The sequence below is a fragment of the Capra hircus genome, chromosome 4 (assembly GCF_001704415.2).
Source record: "Capra hircus breed San Clemente chromosome 4, ASM170441v1, whole genome shotgun sequence".
Lineage (NCBI taxonomy): Eukaryota > Metazoa > Chordata > Mammalia > Artiodactyla > Bovidae > Capra > Capra hircus.
The window spans coordinates 97,514,665-97,534,885 of NC_030811.1; the positions used below are offsets into that span (position 1 = coordinate 97,514,665).

Here is a 20,221-nt window from a genome sequence, read left to right on the forward strand (position 1 = left end):
AGCCAACAGCATCTTTTTCATGTTTGATTAGTTCAAAAATTGGTTACCCCATGAAACTACAGCTCAGATTTAAACAAATATATCATTATACCCATGACAATAACACAGTTTTGTTTCTGCATCTTCTATCAGAAAAACTCCCGTATTTTACACTAAGTTTTCCTTTCACATACTGTCTAATGATCAGTCAGATCAACGGCTTATATGTGTGTTATGACCTATAGCTTTTGATATATGTGTGTGTGTATCATCTTGCTTAACTTTTACAACAAATATGTGTCTTAGGGCATGGTGAGGATTCTCATAGTATAGAAAAGAAAGCAGTGTTTGACTAAGCTCACATAATGGTGGATGGCAGTTTTCAGATTATAATTGATCTCCAAACCTCTAAATCAATTATTTGTTCTTATCCACAGTGTTCTTTAATATCCAGACTCTGAATGTCTAAACTCCTTCTCTTCTGTTATTTTTGAATTTCCATTTAATGATCTTTTAAAAAAATTTGAACAATAGCAGTTTTTCATGATTTCTAGCTGAATAACAAAAATCAGTAGAACTTATATCTGATATCCAGTACTTTTATTAATGATTAATGATTAATTCACATTGAAAGCTTAAGAAATGATACCATACATCAACTACTTAAAGGTGGGGAGGGATTTAGCAGTGTTTATTTCTGACAGAAAATAAATTTTCAAGAGTATGCTTTATTCTAGCATTGATCTTACTCACCTCTAATCTTTTTTTCAACACCTCTTTTATTTCTAGTTATGTTTCGCCTCTACGACACAGATGGAAATGGCTTCCTGGACAGCTCGGTAATTTTTTTCTTCAAATTTTCTGTGAAAATTTCAGAGTAGTTTGTTCTGAAAAATGCAATGAATAAATTTATAGCTATTACCACAGAAGACACAATATAATTTCCATGCACTCATACAACATTTTTATCATCTGACTTTTTGAAAGCAAGTGATCTGAGGAAACTATTAGGATTATAGTTGTTCTATTAAATAAGTTTACTACAAAAAAAGTGACTTTTTATACAAAGAAAGAAAAAGACTCCAGCCCTGTCTGAATAAAGTGTAAGAGAAAGATGAGGGCAATGCTCTAAAAAGGTATCTATCTCTCTCTCTCTATATATATATATCTCAATGAGATTTGACACTTAGGAAAATGTCAAGAATACAGGTAGAATTTAAAGGAATTATAAAGTCAATTCAGTCATTTTATTATTTTCCCACTTTTTAAAGAGGCTTCCCAGGTGGTGCAGTGGTAATGAATCCTCCTGCCAATGAAGGAGACACAGGTTTGATCCCTGGGTCGGGAAGATCCCCTGAGGAAAGCATGACAAGCCACTCCAGTATTCTTGCCTGGAGAATCCCATGAACATAGGAGCTTGGCAGGCTACAGTCCATGGGGTCACAAAGAGTCAGACATGACAACACATAGCACCCACACACATTTTAAAACTACTCTTAGTCTCATATGTTGATAAAATTGGCAGTTATCTTTAAAACTGCTTTGGTAAACTTCCCTTTGAAAAACACCTTATCCCATTTTACACTCTATAGTTTTAGTTATAAAAAGATATAGAATAAAATACAATCTCACAGAAAGCAATAAATAAATGTTTATTTTATTTATAATATAGGTGTATCATTCACAGCTTTCAGAGGAGTAGTTAGCTTCTTAGTTCTCAAATCAGAGCCTTATAAATATATCTGTTTAACAGATGAATGTATATATGTATTTCAGATATATTTTCTAACATTTTGTATATTATATCATATCCTATTGTATGAAGAAAATATAAGAATATTATTAAAAGAATAAGTGTCAGATTATGGAAATTTTGAAGTACATAGGTACCTATAAAAACAAATGTTTCAATATACTGAATACTGATTAAAATAAACACTTCTGACAATGAGTTTTTCTCATCATCTGATGTACTTCCCAATGGCAGAACTCAAACAGATTTTACAAGCAGAACAATGAAGTTGGACACACATTAATGTAACACTGAGTAGGATAATGGTACATTAGCTTCTCCACAGAGAGATAAAAAGATATAATTCCTCATTTAGAAAATGACCACCAATGAACTGATGCTGTGATTGTGGGATTTCTTATGTTAGGGTATTTCTAATTTTTCAAATACTGTAATCTTTAGTGCCTAGTAGTGTTCAGTTTTCCATTTAGGAATATTAAGCTGCATGATACACTCGCTCATTTTCTGGGGGCATTTCATGGCTAGGCATTTAGATTTCTTCCACCTATGTCAATATGCTTATTATAACACTTCTGACTATACTAATGTAAATTTATTTTAAAATCAGATTTGTTTTATTTTTTAAATAGTTCTATTACTTTATTAAAAAATTAGTTTATTTAAATAATTTTCTTTTTAATTAAAGAATGTGTCTTTACTAGACTTTTAGCCATGGGTTGGCAACTGATTTGAAAATCCAGTCAAATGCTTCTTTTGGTCTCTGGATATTTTTTGGTTAACAAATAGTAGATTACTAACAATATTTATAATTATATTCTGAATATTATGCAACAAGCTGAGGATAAATGTTTGCTTATGATTAAATTAGTCTTTTTTGTAAATAAAGCTCTATGGTTTTTGGCCACACAATTTTCTGCCCCAGGAGATTTCCTTCACCACCAGGTTGGAACTGCAATTCCAATCTCAATTTCTTAGAAATTTAAAGGCTTAGCTGTTCATATATTGGAGACACAGCAGAAGAAAATTAATACTTTGAGAAATGACCAGTATGTCTAATAACACTAGTTAATGTTTATTGATTACTTGTGTCAGATAAGATCAATGTATTTTATATAATGTATTTAATCTTTGTAGCAACTCTATGAACTAGGTACTATTAGCATATCGATTTCTACTGTTGAAAGAACTGAATCTTTGAGAGGTTAAATGACTTATCTGATATCACATGCCCATACAATAGCGTACCTAAAATAGTTTCAATTTCTCAAAACGTATCCAGAGACCTCAGTGGTCCCAAATCATAGTTGTTTGGTCACTAAATCATGTCCACTTCTTTTGCAACCTCAAGGAGTGTAGCCCGCCAGGCTCCTCTGAGCATGGGATTTCCCAGGCAAGAATGAGTTGCCATTCCCTTTTCCAGGGGATCTTCCTGACCCAGGGATGGAAGCTGCATCGCCTGTGTCTCTTCCATTGGCAGGCAGATTCTTAGCCGCTGGCCCACCAGGGAAGCCCGATGAGGGGACTGTCAGAAGTCGGAAGGTGTGCATACGCAGAGATAAAGTGTCTGGGAGATTAGTTACACACGCGCACACACACACACGCGCGCACACACACACGCGCGCACACACACACGCACCCACACACGCGCACACACACACACACGCGCGCACACACACACACACACACATTCTAGCCTCTAACTCCAAAATAGTAGTGTTAATTGCCCAGTCGTGGCCAACTCTTTGCCACCCCACCGACTGTAGCCTACCAGGGTCCTCGGTCCATGGGATTCTCGAGGCAAAAATACTAGAGTGGGTTGCCATTCCTTTCTCCAGAGGATCTTCCAAATCCAGGGATTGAACCCGGGTCTCCTGTGTTGCAGGCAGATTCTTTACCATCTGAGCTACAGTGAAGTCCTGATACTACGCTTGATCCTGGCCAAATGTGTTTAAAATTGTTTCTTATCTGTAATAAATAAATACATTGGTATTTGCATTGTTTCTGACACAGCCTATGTTATAAAAATAATACTTTTATGATTAGAGTTATATTTTTCAGTTTCTCAGAAGGATCCACAAATCCTTCTATCAAGAGAACCTCTTTAACCATATTTTCTTCTTCATTTTATATTAACCATATATATTAGATTAGAGATTTGAGTAGAACATATTTATTAATATGCTTTTCAGCTTTCTTCTTTTATACTTCTTATACTTTAAATTATCATACTATAAAACACTACTTCTAATTATATCATTTACTGACTATTAAAATTATTAACATTCACAAAGTGCATTTAGTCTGTTCTAAAGATACAGAAGAATTAAAACATTAAATAAATCAGTATGAAAATATATTTTAAGTTATTTAGCCAAGGCATCTATATTAACCAGCAGTTCTTCACAAAGTTGTCACTGAGCAGAAGAATGTGAAAATTCAAACTAAAATTCTGTCTCCTCATAAAATAAATTGTACATGCCTTAGCCTCCAAACCTTGACCCGAACACACCTCTAGCAGAGCAAATTATACCATAAATTTGGCTATAATAAATGGCTGAAATAAATAAATAAATGGCTAAAATAGTCAATATACATTCTCATTATATCAGAATAAAAATAAACCTCAGAGTTACCCTCAAACACTTCCTCCCACCCTTCCACACCTGTTTTTCAAGCTGTGGAGTAAGGATACTTGGAGGGAAGTTTGGAACAGAGGGAACAAGGGTGTACCTGTGGCTGATTCTTATCGAAGTTTGACAGAAAACAACAAAATTCTGTAAAGCAATTAACCTTCAATTAAAGAACAAATTTAAAAAAAATGACAGTTTGTGAAATTATGCTTGCTCCTACTTTCATCAGATACTGCTTTCCAAACAAAACTTTTCCTAAAAATCTTCTGCTGGAAGGAAATCTTTCTTTGTATAATTGTGCCCTCTCCTGGTGAAGCTTTCTAGACAAAGTCCAGAAGGAGCAGATATTTAGTACAGTCGACTTCACAGTTGGCACAGTGGTGAAGATCCCTGCTGCCTATGCAGGAGACACAGGAGATGCTGGTTAGATTCCTGGGTCCGGAAGATACCCTCAAGGAGGAAATTGCAGCCCATTCTAGTATTCTTGCCTGGGAAATGCCATGGACAGAGGAGCCTGGAGGACTGTAGTTCTTGGGGTCTCAAAGAGTTGGACATGACAGCATGCATGCATATGTTTCCTTTTTATATAAAAGTAATCATTGCACTCTTTTAGTGTTTGAGCTACATGTTGAACAAATCAATTCCTGCAAGTCAAAGCTGAAGAACTTACTAAGACCTTGGATTCACTCTCTCTCTCCCCCTCCCCTCTCCTCCAGGAACTAGAAAACATCATCAGTCAGATGATGCATGTGGCCGAGTACCTCGAATGGGATGTCACTGAACTGAATCCAGTAAGTATAGGGATGATTTAACTCTTGGCTACTTTCTAGAAGGCACTTGCCTCTTTCATCTTTTTTGCCATCCTAGTATGTAACTGGCATTTGATTTTATCTTTTCATAACTCTTAAGTTACTATTTATAATCAGTAGTCAAAGTGGAGTCTGAGTATAAAATAATGTATTTGGTTTTCTGAAGTTCTTAGCAGTGATATCTTGCTTTTCTTTCTCACGGAAATTAATCTGAATGATGGTCTTAAATAAGTGTAAGTAAACACGCTGTTGATGACACTACCAAGGTCGTACCATGCCATGAAAAAATCAAATAGACACGTGTTTTAGGATCTCCGTGTTCTCCCTTAAATGGGAATAGCTGGAGTAGGCAACCTGAAAGAGGAAGAAGGTGATTATGAAGATGATAGTGATGTAGTCTGTGCACAGAACACTGTTATCTTTCCATCTGTGTTATTTAAGGCTTGCAGCCCTAAGAGGTAGATACTACTGTTTGACTCATTTTACACATGAGGAAATTGTGACCCCAAAAGTTTTTGTTTCAATTTATTTTATTGAAGTATAGTTGATTTGCAGTGTTGTGTTACATTCTGCTGGATGGCGAAATGATTCAGTTACACTTATATACACATTCTTTTCCACTATGGTTTATCACAGGAGTGAGTATAGTTCCCTGTGCCATACAGCAAGACCTTGTAGTTTATCCACCCTATGTATAATAGTCTGCACTTGGTAACCAAACTCCCAGTCCATCCTTCCCATCCACCTCCTTCCCGGCAAGCACAAGTCTGTTCTCTGTGGCTGTGAGTCTGTTTCTGTTTCATTGGTAAGTTTATTTGCATTATAGTCTAGATTCCGCATGTAAGTGGCATCATATGGTGTTTGTCTTTGTCTGGCTTACCTTGCTTTAAATGATAATATTTAGGTCCATCCTTGATGCTGCAAATGGCATTATTTCATTTTTTTTTAATAGCTGAGTAATAATCCATTGTGTCTATGTAACTGGTCTTATTTATCTACTTTTCCATCAATGGACATTTAGGTTGCTTCCATGTCTTGGCTGTTGTAAAAAGTGCTGCGATAAATATTGGGGTGTGTGTATCTTTCTGAATCATAGTTTCCTTCAGATACATGCTCAGGATTGCAGGGAGACCCCAAAATGGTAGTGACTTGCCCCAAACTCTCTAGCTAGTTAAAGATTGATCTAGGAAACATTAATCATATTGCTTAAAGAAACAGTATCAAACAGTGCATATAAGAGCATAAAAACGTCTTGTTTTCCATAGATGTATATCCAAGTTACCAATGTTATTCAAATATGTATTAAAACATATGTGGTTTGAAATTTTTACTTCAGTCACAGGTAGTATTTGGGGGAGAGTTAATGAATGTTATTGATTTTAGTTTCTGTTTGAAACCAACTCAATTTAGGAAATTGTACATTAATTAAGTAAATACAAATCAATTTAATTTAAATGGTTTACATTTTATATGAATTCAAAGAGCCCATTTAACCACATAAATTCCCATTTATGCAGTCAGCTCCATGGTGATGGCATGATAATGTGATAGGAGAGCTCAAATCACATTTTCCTTGCGTTGCAAACTAATGCAGTTAAAGCACAACCAGATCAGTGCAATGTTGTGCACGGGGCCAGCGCCATTCTTACTGGGATTAGGGTTTTCCATGTTTTAACTCACCTGGTTTTTCTTTTTCCTTTTTGAATGTGGAAATGCATATACTGTACACATAATGAGTGGCAGATATCATTAACAAAACTTCAGTTTGCATATGTAATAAAAAGTAGATGGCAACGTATTTAATTAGAAGAATGTCTCTTGATTCACTGTGACACCGTTTTCACTGAAATCAAAGGACTTCTTGTAAGTTCTGCTGCCTTTGTTGGTTGTGTTTATGTAAAACAGCTTTCTCTATCATACTTAATACCTGTGAATATAATTTATCTATTAATCAAGCCTCTTGTGCTCACTGGAGTAATAAAGGGAAGAGAACCTTTTTTTAGTCAGCTTTCTAAGCAGACGGAAGTACCACTATATCACAACAAAAGTATTTGGTGGTGGTGGGGTTTGAGAAAATGGGGATCTGGATGCTCTATGGAAGGGACAGTGGTGGCTGGGTGGTCTAATTAGAACAAACACATACTGGAAAATGCGATTAAGAAGCTGAATAGCAGTATTAGTCATTTGTGGCATATACTAAGAAGTCTGTCCTTTCTGTGGGCAGTATAGAGTGTCAGGATAAAAGCCTTGCCTGTGTCTGTAGTTGCTGTCATAGTAACTGCCTCATCCTGCCTGATGATTCAGGAACTCTCCCCATTTCAAGCGTGTATACTTTTATATACATTGTTTGACTCTTAAATTGGCATGATAAATAACGAGAAGGGTACATTTGATGTTGATGGCAGTTAGTAGGGGAGATGAGATGTCCTTGAACAGAGTTCTTAAAAACTAACCCAGGCTCTCCCATTAGATAACTAAGTACAAAATGAATGGATCAGTTCTCTGAAATAGATGCTCTGTGTTTTAGTTCTCTTTCCGTTTGTTCGTTTCTGCTAGTTCACGAGAGTACCTTCAAGAGGTAGAACCAATCACCAGTCCAGGTTCAGTGCAGGATACAGGATGCTCGGGGCTGGTGCACTGGGATGACCCAGAGGGATGGTGGGGGGAGGGAGAGGGAGGGGGGGTTCAGGATGGGGGACACGTGTATACCCGTGGCGGATTCATGTTGATGTATGGCAAAACCAATACAATAATGTAAAGTAATTAGCCTCCAATTAAAATAAATAAATTTAAATTAAAACAAAACAAACAAACAACAAGGAGATAAAGCCTTTTAATCAGACCTTATGTCCAATTTTAAATGAACTCCCTTATCCTTCATTTTGAGAGTAATGAAATTATTACAGCATCATTTTTTCCCAACAAGACTCTTTCTAATACCTATAGATACATTTGTTTCTATGAAGGAAAATAATCTGATTTTAAAATACTTCTTGAGGAAAAACACCAATCAACCAAGTTCAGCGATGTTGGGGCAAATGATTCTTCCATCAACAAACATATCAAGTATTCCATTTATTGCACCTCTTCACATTTTTCTTCTAATGTGCTCTGTGTTTCTTTCTTTCTTTTTGAATGGATTAAAACTTCCATATTAGATAAAGGTGGTGAGTTACTTCCTTCCCTGGATTATTCCACATTTTCCTCTTTGGTGCCATTAGATAGGAGTTACTACGCCTTTCCAGCAGCCGAGGGTAATATAATTTCTGCTAATGTAACATAGGGCTTCCCAGGTGGCACGAGGGTAAAGAATCTGCCTGCCAATGCAGGAGACACAAGAGACATAGGTTTGATCCCGGGTTGGGAAGATTCCCTGGAGAAAAACAGGGCAACCTGCTCTAGTATTCTTACCTGGAGAATCCCATGGGCAGAAGAGCCTTGCAGGCTACAGTCCATGGGCCACAAAGTCGGACATGACTGACCCACTGAACAGACAATATAACGCTAACAACACCTATATTAAACTTACTATGTATGCTAGAAACTCTTCAAAGATACTTATACTGTATTAGCACATCTGACTCTCACACCAACCCTTGGCATTCACAACACACATTAGCACTATGCAGCCAAGAGGTAAATGTATCACACATACTGTGGAGAACACTTTGAGACACTGTATGCAAGTCATCTTTAGAAAAGAAATCTAATCCAAATGGTCTGATTGTTTAACTTCTTGGCTCTATTAAGTCCTGATAGGCAATTAAAAGTGACTTAATTCCCCTGCCCCATACCACTTAGCAAAGAATTATTTCAGCTCTTTGCCATGAAGTTAATTTGTTCAGTCATTAACTGGCATATATTTGAATTTAAAAAAATAATCTAGAGACAGCAATTAAAAATCACTTTCATCCATAAATTAAAGGTACCTTTTTGTTTGAGCTCTGCCATTTGATGACAAAATATTAAAAAGTTAAGCAATTGTGTTTAAAAGTTGATCAGTATAAGTAGTCATGATCTAGAAATCATAGTAAAACTACTGTTATTCTCAATGACAGGATTAACATTGTACCAAGTTATCTAGATAGTCACCTCAACTTCCCAGTTAGCTGCTGGTGTGTGTGTGTGTGTGTGTGTGTGCGTGTGTGTGCACCCATGCACATGCGGGTATGCATACTGAGTCATGTCCAACTCTTTGCAACCCCCTGGACTTTTAAGCTTCCAGGCTTCTCTGTACATGGAATTTTCCAGGCAAGAATACTGGAGTGGGTTGTCATTTCCTACTCCAGGGGATCTTCCCAACCCAGGATTGAACCCGTGTCTCCTGAATTGGGAGGAGCCAATCACCAGTCCAGGTTCGATGCAGGATACAGGACGCTTGGGGCTGGTGCCCTGGGATGACCCAGAGGGATGGTACGGGGAGGGAGCAGTTCGCTGCTTGTCACAGTTTATTGGGCTTCCAAGTGGGTCAGATGGTAAAGAATCTGCCTGCAAGGCAGGAGACCCGGGTTTGATCACTACCCACTCCAGTATTGTTTCCTGGAGAATCCCGTGGACAGAGGAGCCTGGAGAGCTATATAATCCATAGGGTCGCAAAGGGTAAGACACTCCTGAAGCAACTTACACACACACACACACACACACACACACACACACACACACACACACGAGTTTATTATAATCAATTCATTGTAATACTTGGTTGTATCACATGAAACTTATTGATTCATTATCAAATTTTTCCTCATCTTCTCTATTCCAGATCCTCCATGAAATGATGGAAGAAATTGACTATGATCATGATGGGACAGTCTCTCTGGAGGAATGGATTCAAGGAGGCATGACAACAATTCCACTCCTTGTGCTCCTGGGCTTAGAAAATGTAAGTATTTACACAGATGAGGTAACCTGGTGGTGAGTCACTGGAGGCCTCTTTTATACATTTTGCTTATAAATTCATCTGTTTTCTACGATTAAGTATTTATTGAGTGCCTGATCCTTCTAATAGGTATGACACTGTGCAATTCAACAGTAGCTCCTTGTATAGTAATACTTGCCATGAATATATTAGTTCATTTTAGGTATTACCTTATTGTTTAATACATGATTGCTCTCTTTTCCCCACTATTTAAAGTGCAATCTAGTTTACAAAGTATTGACCTCATTTTATCTAATGGAAGAAACGCCCCAGCATGATTGCGTGCTGTGGTTCTTACCACACTCCATCCATTTCTATACTTCCTCTCCTCGTGAAGATGATCTAGTTTATCGGTAAACAAACCCGTAAGTGGAGGAGCCAATTATAATCGAGGTGGTTGACTATATGTACACGTAAGTGTATGCATATTTTGGACTTGGGCTTCCCTGGTGGCTCAGACATTAAAGAATTTGCCTGCAATGCAGTAGGCCAGGGTTTGATTCCTGGATCGGGAAGATTCTCTGTTGAAGGAAATGGCAGTCCACTCCATTATTGTTGTCTGGAGAATCCCAGGGACAGAGGATGGCTACAGTCCATGGGACCGCAAAGAGTCGGACACAAGTGAGCACTACCCCTCCACAGCACTCCATATATATTGTTCAGGTGCTCAGTCGTGTCCGACTCTTTGTGACCCCATGGACTGCAGCACACCAGGCTCCCCTGTCCTTCACTCTCTACCAGAGTTTGCTCAAATCCAAGTCCATTGATGCAGTGATGCCATCTAGCCATCTGATTCTCTGCTCCTTCTCCTCCTGTCCTCAATTTTTCCTAGCATCAGGGTGTTTTCCAATGAGTCGGCTCTTTGCCTCAGGTGGCCAAAATATTGGCGCTTCAACTTCAGCATCAGTCCTTCCAGTGAATATTCAGGGTTGATTTCCTTTAGGATTGACTAGTTTGATCTCCTCCTATCCAAGGGACTTTTGGAATCTTCTCCAGCACCACAATTAGAAAGCATCAATCCTTCAATGCTCAGCCTTCTTTATGGTCCAATTCTCACATCTGTACATGACTACTGGAAAAACAATAGCTTTGACTATATGGACCTTTGTTGGCAGAGTGATGTGTCTGCATTTTAATATGCTGTCTAGGTTTGTCATAGCTTTTCTTCCAAGGAGGAAGCATCTTTCTGTTTCTCTTACATAGCAGTAGTCTGTCAAAGTTTTCCTTCTAATGCTGTCTGCGTTTTCTCATATCACTGCCTCCAGTGGTAATTAAAACTGGTGGTTTGGGGAATAACATAGCAACCTAAGATCAGAATGTGATATGATAGTGACTTTGAATCTAGAGCTTACTACCCCAGTTTGGTTGAATTTCGGTAATAGTTAATTTAAAAATTCAATACTGGATTTTTATGCTTAGCTTTAATAAACAAGAATTAACTATCACCTTCAGATAGTATAATGTATAATTAGATTCAAAGAGCATTACTAATGGAAAGCAGCATGGCATGTAGAATAGTTAGAGTTTTGAGATGCAAGATCATAGTGTTCATTGCTTCTCTGCTGCCCCCCAAACTTCTCATACTTTTTAAAGTATTTATTTACTTGGCTGCCCTGAGTCTGTGTTGCTATGTGTGGAATTTCTCTAGCTGCAGAGTGGGCTACTCTCTAGTTGTGGGGCGTGGCCTTCACATTGCGTGGTTCCTCTTGTTGCGGCTCCCATGCTCTAGAGCACAGCGTCTGTAGTTGTGGCAGCTGAGCTTAGTTGCCCTGCAGCATCGGGGACTTCCTGGACCAGGAATTGAACTGGTATCCCTTGCATTGCAAGAGAGATTGTTATCCACCAAACCACCAAGGAAGCCCCTTTTATACTTCTTGTTACCAGCAATAACAGTTTTCAAATTCAAGACTATGCTCTAGTTAACTCAAGATACCCAATTTTTAAGTCAGTTCCCAAGATCTCTTGCAGTCTGTGTAAAATCTGTGATAGTGTGTAAAAATATGTTGCACATTTTTACATATTATTTTGGGAATATATAAATGGTCTTTGGGATGGTGGAATTCGTCTGTTTCATCTGGATCTTCAAATTCTTCTACATTCAGGTTAATCTTATGGGGCCCATGGGATTTTAGAAATGGTCAGAGGAGGGAAAAGTAGAATTACTAATAGATGATAAATAGGAAATTAATCTTAAGGTAAATAATTTATTAAAACAAAAATAATATAGGCCTTATTAATAGATACATAGTTCCACATTTTGAGAATTAATAAAGCAATACGTCTTGTGTCTGATGTTCTTATACTATACAAAACCTAGTATCTTCTTGTAATAATTTACTATGTATCTCTGCATCAAAAATATTTGTTTCATTTTTTAATATACTTTCTGACAAAGCGTATGTAAATCAGAATATTGGGTGAAACAGAAAATAAACTGACAAAATCCTAACTTCAGAAGTTTTGGTGTATGTTCTCTACTGAAAAATAGTTGGCAAATGACTATTCAAGATGTTCCAATGATAGTGGTTCCCGAGAATGGAATTTTATACTTTTAAAACCAAATTTTTTTTTAAACATTTATGGAAATTTTAGTATGAGAGAAGATTTAGGAACGAGCAAGCAAATTATTTGATAATGTCAGGTTTGACAGGAAACTGGAGAATTGGAAACATCTATATTTTTAATATCCCAGAAAAAATTTGAAATAATATTTTTCTTTGGAAGACATTGCTTACAAATTTTTTACAGCTTTACTAATAAGTACAGATATTTGTGAAATTATGAACATTGCCTGGGTCCACAAATCTGTATGAATGTTAATTAAAAATATTTTAAACAAATATGGTATACCCCAGATACTAGAGGGCTTCCCTGGTGGCTTAGAAGATAATGTCTGCCGCAGTACAGCAGACCCGGGTTCGATCCCTGGGTCGGGAAGATCCCCTGTAGGAGGAAATGGCAACCCACTCTAGTACTCTTGTCTGGAAAATCCCATGGACGGAGGAGCCTGATAGGCTACAGTCCGTGTGGTCGCAAAGAGTCTGACACGACTGAGCGGCTTCTCTTTCCTTTCCTTCCGGTTTCTAGCAGCAATTTCTTTAATTCAGCGGAATGAAAGTTCTACGCCATTAATATCCATCATGTTAATGTTACATAATTTACTTTATATTGGTATTCTTAGATTTATAGCGTATGTGTTTCGTTAAAAGATTTTTTGGGGGTGGTGCTTAATGAGAGAAATTAATTCAGGGTTCAAAGAAACCTGAGCCGCGTTTCCAGTGATGGCCACTAGATGGCAGGGCTACATTGTTTAACTTTTGTAGATAGACTATGAGATTGGATGTTTTCCCTGTGAAGAACAATTCTGAGAGTGTTTTCTTCACTTCTTAAAAAAAAAAAAAAAAGAAGCTGATAATGTTTTTAATATTGTCTTTTAGAAAATAGAGAAGCCATTAATTTTATTCACAAATCAGAGCATCTGTTTGTTAAAAAGAGCTTTTTAATTCCCAGACATGGTAAGTATTTTACAAACCAGGATTGACACAATGACAACTGAGTGATGAGGGTCTTTTCTTTTAAGAAACTGAGATTTATTTCCTTTTTTGTAGGCGATTAATGTGCTACATTATTACCTGTGGAGAATTTAATTCATGGAGCCATTTCCCCCATACCCTACCCCCTACTTTTACTTTTCGGATTAGAAATCTAAAAGTTTTAGGTTGAATTCAGCCACTTAATATGAGGCCTGTCTTATTATGTTGTCCTATATATTCTTGTCTATTGTCTATTATGAGCTCAGGGAGTAGATGCTAATTGATAGTGCATGTTAAATACCACAGTGTATTTGACAATGACCGTGGTGTACTAGCCCAATTACACAGATAGAAAATTGTCCTGGGAGAGCAGTCGTCACTTGTAATGTTAGGCAGAGCCGTTGTGATCTTACTGTAGTTCAGTTTTCTCCACCAACAGGATCTTTAAATCTGCGCTGTTTTACATTATACCTATTTTGGTGCCAAAATCAGAATTGTAGTTTACCGGAACCTTGTTCTTTATCAAATGCTAGATGGTAAGAGTCATTGTCTTTTCCTTAGAAGAGGTCCTTCAAACTTCATGAGACCCAGTATAAAATGATATAGTCTGTCATTTTGGGGGGGCATTTCATTACGATAAAAACGTTATGTATGACACTGAATCATTCTTCCTTCAGCATTCATCTCAATTAAGAATATGCTTTTTGTTAAATCTACTTTGAATGGATAAAATGTATTAAAATAACTGTGTCTAGCAATAAACTCTGAATGATGACAAACTTTGCCTGTTAAAGGACAGATAGCAAATAGTTTAAACTTTGTGGGTCATAAAGTCTCTGTTGCAACTGTTGGACTCTAGCACCTAATTGAGAGAGCAGGGCTGTGTTCTAATAAAACTTTATTTACAAAAATAGCTTGTTGGCTATGTTTGACCCAAGGGCCATAGTTTGCTGACCCCTGATTTATTCTATTGTTATTATGCCATATCACAAATTACATATTATATATTCTGTCATAAAATACAATGAGTTTTAACTGGTTTTAAATCATTTTGGAAAGAAAAGCCTGATTTAAAAAAAAAAAGATCAATTAGATCATTCTGGTAAGGACCAATGAAGAGATGATAGAATGGCAGTTAACATTATCAAATTGGCCTTCACCCTGACTTGGTTTGGAGAAGAAAATAGCAACCCACCTCCAGTATTCTTGCCTGGGAAATCCTGTGGACAGAGGAGCCTGGTGGGCTACAGTTCATGGGGTCACAAAGAGCTGGACATGACTTAGCGATTAAACAACAACAGTAACTGGCTCGGTTATGAACTAACCAGGTGATTTTGTGCCAGACAGTCATCTTCTCTGGACACATTCAAAGAAGTTAGACAGGAATATCCCTTTCCTTTTCTAATATTCTTTCAGTTCAAACGTTTTTTGTACTAGATGAACAAGATAATTAATGATGCTGTGAGCGTGTCCTAAGTTGCTCAGTCGTGTCTGACTCTTTGTGACCTCATGGACTGTAGCCTGCCAGGCTCCTCTATCCATGGGATTCTCCAGGCAAGAATACCGGAGTGGATTGCCGTTTCCTCCTCTAGAGGATATTCCCAACCCAGGGACTGAATCCACGTCTCTTAAGTCTCCTGCATTGGCAGGCAGATTCTTTACCACTCGTGCCCCCTGGGAAGCCCCAATTAATGATGCTCCAAATCCTGAAACCTTTTATTTAGGATCATTGTTAGATTTTTCAAAGAAAATTTCTAAATTCACACTATCATAAAAACTGGAATACAGATTTAAATAGAAGCCTGGCTTAAAATAAGGATACTTAAATTCTTAGACTTGGATTGTTGGTGCCAAGTCTGGCCTGTGTGATTTTTGAGTGGTTATTTATTTTGATTTCTTTATTTTTGTTCAGAGTCCTGGTTTTTAAACCCTATAGGCAGTTTACAGTTTAAACTTTGCCATTGTTTGAAATGTTTTGGTATATGTATTTTTGTGCCTGATTCAATAAAGTAAAAGTATTGTTTGGTTTGATTTCTGATGAAATTTGTCCCCTGGTGAATATGAATGGAGAGCAGAAGGTGATGTATTCTTCTAAGCTGTATTTGGAAAAGTCATGTTTCACACTCTATTTTTTAAATTTGGTTGCAATGTTGTTCTGCTGTTTATACATTGCTCAATCAGGGAAGGAGTTATGAAGCTGGATAAATGCAACCATTCTTGAGATTCCACATCAGGTCATTCAAGGAAAATGACCGTGTGATGTTACAGTCTTTTGAACTGACATTTGAAACATAAGATTATCAGGGTCTGAGCCTGACTTCAGAAAGTGTGATCTGGAGAAGGATAGTTGGTTGTAGCTCTGCTCAGAATTTTAAAACTTCTCTCTACATTTTCTTTTTGTGTAAAAGGGCAGTTTCTTTTGTATTGTTATATTTTTTGAGACATCGAACAAAAAAGTAAGATAATTTAATGGTGCTTATTGTTGATTGAGTTGAAATCCATTTGCAACCTTAGCTCTCTATGTGTTGTAATTGAAGGCAGCTGAAATGAGCCTAGCAGGGGAATGGGAGCATTCTGGCTTTGACATCAGTGAAATTTCTCCATCACATTTTTAGAAAACGTGTGTGTGTGTGTGTTGGTTGCTTAGTTGTGTCTGACTGTTTGCAACCCCATAGACTGTAGCCCACCAGGCCCCTCTGCCCATGGGATTCTCCAGGCAAGAACACTGAAGTCAGTTGCCATTTCCTTCTCCATCTATAGAAAATAATGATATTTATAATATCCCTAGTTCACTTGAGCACTGTGTACAATCCTGAGGTATTTAGGGGAAAAATCTAAAATTTTACAAATCACTAGGTAAAGAAATAGTTTTCAATGTTTTCCAAAGAGCATTCTTCTCTTTGAAATTTCCTTTTAACTTAAAAGGTCGAAAGGAATTAAAAGGTGAGGAAAACCCTAATGCTGCTCTGAATTTTCCTGGATTTCATTAAACATTTCTCTGACGTCAGCACAGAACTGAACTACTTCATTATAATATACAGTGTCTACTAAATATCAGGAATACATTTTTATTAAGAGTAATGTCTAGTGATGGAAAAAAATAGGAGAACACAATTTTTATGAAATAAACCATTTTAAATCTACAAACATCCTTCTCAAATCTTTTAGCTGAAATGCTGGGATGTTACACAACTCAACCCAATGATGGTAATAATATTTGCTGTTTATGTAACACCAATCTTCTGAGGAGCTAAATTGACTTCACAGGTATTGTATAATGAAACCTCACACCACGGTCTGGGTGAGGAAAGTGGTTACTGTCATTTTATTAGAGAGGAAAATAAAGGTGAAATGGCTTATCCACATTTTCATCAGGGGCCAGGAATCAAGCCTTCCAGATTTGCTCTTCATTGCTTTTTTAGAAAAATGAATTCCTTCCTATGACAATAAATATTTATTTGCAATAGATGTACTGATAGGCATATGCTGTCCCCGCTGATGGAATATAGTAAGGGACCCATCCTCCCCCGCCCCCACCAAGTTTACCATCTCAATAAGACAAACAAGACAAGACAGGACAACACAGAGCGTTGGAGTGTAATTTGCACTGCTGAGAAGTAGTTGGCTCCTGGTTTCAATTTCTTCTCTTGAAGTCACATACATATTTCATCCTTTGCATAGTTTGGTGATGTATCCGGCTAAGAGCTATAAAGCTATTTAATTTGTTTTTTGGTAAAGCGTTTTATGTCTGGATAATGGATTTGTGCATCAGTGGCAGCCTGTAACATGGCTAAGTGTTCTGATTGACAGAACACCCACGTTCAGACTTGTTTATTTTTTGATAAGGAAAATGCCAGCTAACTTAGTCCATATGTGTTCTTCCACGGGAGGAGGCTTATTCACAAGGAATGGACACTCATTTAAAAATAAAATGACAGGGATTATGAGAACAGTCATACATATGAGAATTAAATTTTCCTTTCTCTTTTTCACTTAAAAATGTTTTTTAAGCATCAATCCTATTACATAATATTTAATGCTAAATTTATCAATATATTTAAAAAAAAATCACCTCTTAATCTTTTAGTATCAGGCTACCTTATTCTTATTTGAAGGAATAGAAAATTTTAAAATATAGACAGTTTATTATAAACTATAGCAGAATTAAGCAAATATAAAAGCTTTCCCACCTGGGCTTCCCAGGTGACTCAGTAAAGAATCCTCCTGCCAATAAGAACATACAAGAGTAACAGGTTTGATCTCCGGGTTAGGAAGATCCCCTGGAGAAGGAAATGGAAACCCATTCCAGTAGTCTTACCTGGGAAATGCCAAGGAGAGAGGAGTCTGGCAGGCTACATGGGGGTCACAAGGAATCTGACATGACTAAGCACACACTCGCGTAAAACATTCCATTCATAGAAGATACTAGAAATCTTATGACTCAAGCAAACCAGAATTGGATTCAGAAATTACTATAAAATCTATTTCTTAAGTTTTGGGGAAAAAAAAAATGAAACCCCATTGTCTTAAGATGTCCTCTCCATGACACCCTCTGCAGAAGTGTTTTTGTGGAGAGCTTATGAGTCTTTTGTCGGGAAAATGAAGCTGAGTATTATCAAGAACTGTGAAGGTTCTAAGAGTTACCTACTTGTATGTGAACAAATGAGCTTGCCACAGTTCTGTGGGTGCTGGCAGAGGACATGTGTCTGGGTCAGAAACCAAGATTGCTCTCTCACAGCAAAGAAGCAGTAAGAGTCTCAGAGCTGATCTAGTTCTCCAGGCCTGCAAAGTCTTGGGCTGATGCAGAGAGGCCCAAGTAACAACATCAGAGCCAATCCTCTGGCTTGGGGTAACTAAAGCGAAAGGAAAAGTGTGAGTCAGTCATGTTTGACTCGGCAACCATGGACTGTGCCCGCCAGATTCCTCTGACCATGGGATTCTCCCGGCAAGAATACTGGAGTGAGTAGCCATTTTGTTCTCCAAGGGATCTTCCTCATCCATGGATCAAACCCAGGTCTCCCGTGTTGCAGGCAGATTCTTTATGGTCTGAGCCACCGGGGCTGAACCATATTATCATAGGCAGTAAACAAGCTCGCTTAACCTTTGCCTATGAAAGACAGATTATTTTCATTATATCAGACTGTAAGTAAACCTGCCCTCTGCTCTGGAGGGAGATATGTCTCAAAATGCAAGGCTGTACATTGTTGAAAGAGGACAGTTCTGCTTACAAAATGTGCAGATGATCAAGAGACCCATGGAGAACTATCTCCCAGGAAGCATTTTCATTAATGTTTCATATTATGATGCAAATTTGACATTTCTGGTTCTAATGTAAGAATCAGTTACTATGAATTTAATTGAGTGCTTCAAATCTGGTGGTTTATGTCTTGACTAGGAACAGGAAAAAGTGGTTAGGAAGCATTATTATTAATATTTTATTATTTAGAGAAACAAGATGATCAGGACATGTTTATATTATCTCACTCCCACAGAATTTGTATAAGTGACTCAGCACATAATAGGTGCTCAAAAAATTATTAGGTCTGTGTGTTTTAAGAAATATGGCAACTTGACTGACCTGAAGAACCAAGACCTGCAGTGATTTCTGTAGAATACCAATAAATGCTGTCTAAAATTAATCTGAGTTGGATACAATTTGGTGAATGATGTGCAAGGAGTACATGTTAATGCAGAAAATGATGGTGATAAAAGTAACAAATATTTAGTAACTTCATTTAATATCTTGACCTCCTTGTAAGGAATTCAGGAGATTTGTAAGCATCCTATTATTTTGTTTTACTTCAGTGTTGGGCAATGCAGATGTAATTAAGTATCTGATAGAGGATAACTATTATGATATTATATAGAATTTTAGAAGAATAAATGATAATTACAGTTTTGCCAAGATTTTTGATTAATTAAACTCAAGATTTTATTGTGGTAAAGAATGATAGAGATTGTTACAAATAAAGACAATAACTTAATATTTTGCCATTTTTCCATGAAATTAAATTTATTCATATTTTTTCTTTTCTTATAATCATTCATGTTTTGCAAAAGAGAAGAAAAGAAAAAATTAATTAAAGCCTTACAAATACTTATTTTTTTAAAATTTATCTATTGGAGACATACAAAAATATATGAATGTAAATTATAACATGTAAAGAATCCCCCAGCTGAAGCCTTAGAATACCATCAGTAACTTACTTCTAAGTCTTATGTTTTCATCCTATCCTACCCCTCTGCTTCCTTATAAGAAAGACCTAGTTACCACCATGAAATCTGTATATTTGTACTATTAAGCAAGGCTTTGGAGCTACCCTGGTGGCTCAGTCGGTAAAGAATCTGCCTGCAGTGCAGGAGACCCAGGTTTGATCTTTTGGTCTGGAAGATCCAATGTTAATATATTCTGTCTAGCTTTTCACCTCTTAGAATCTTCTAATCAAGAATATTTTGTCTTTCTTTATTCACGTATTTATTTATGGAATTGTCCTAAAAATAAATATCCAGGTGAGGCAGACACGCCTCTGTTCTCAGGAGTGCTCAATTGGGCGGACCGTGATGCTGGTTCGGGACCTCCTGTTGAACTGTTGACATTA

The 20,221-nt window shown here is 37.1% G+C and overlaps 1 protein-coding gene across 8 annotated transcripts in view; it reads left to right on the forward strand.

Moving 5' to 3' along the window:
• Nucleotides 1–20,221, forward strand: part of DGKB (diacylglycerol kinase beta) — an 876,578-nt gene that overhangs the window by 249,315 nt on the left and 607,042 nt on the right. For all 8 annotated transcript variants that reach the window (XM_018047359.1, XM_005678984.3, XM_005678985.3 and 5 more), the window contains 3 exons: nucleotides 769–818; nucleotides 5,079–5,153; nucleotides 9,934–10,053. In XM_018047359.1, coding sequence (XP_017902848.1) covers nucleotides 769–818; nucleotides 5,079–5,153; nucleotides 9,934–10,053 — 245 coding nt within the window. The remainder of the gene's footprint in view (nucleotides 1–768; nucleotides 819–5,078; nucleotides 5,154–9,933; nucleotides 10,054–20,221) is intronic.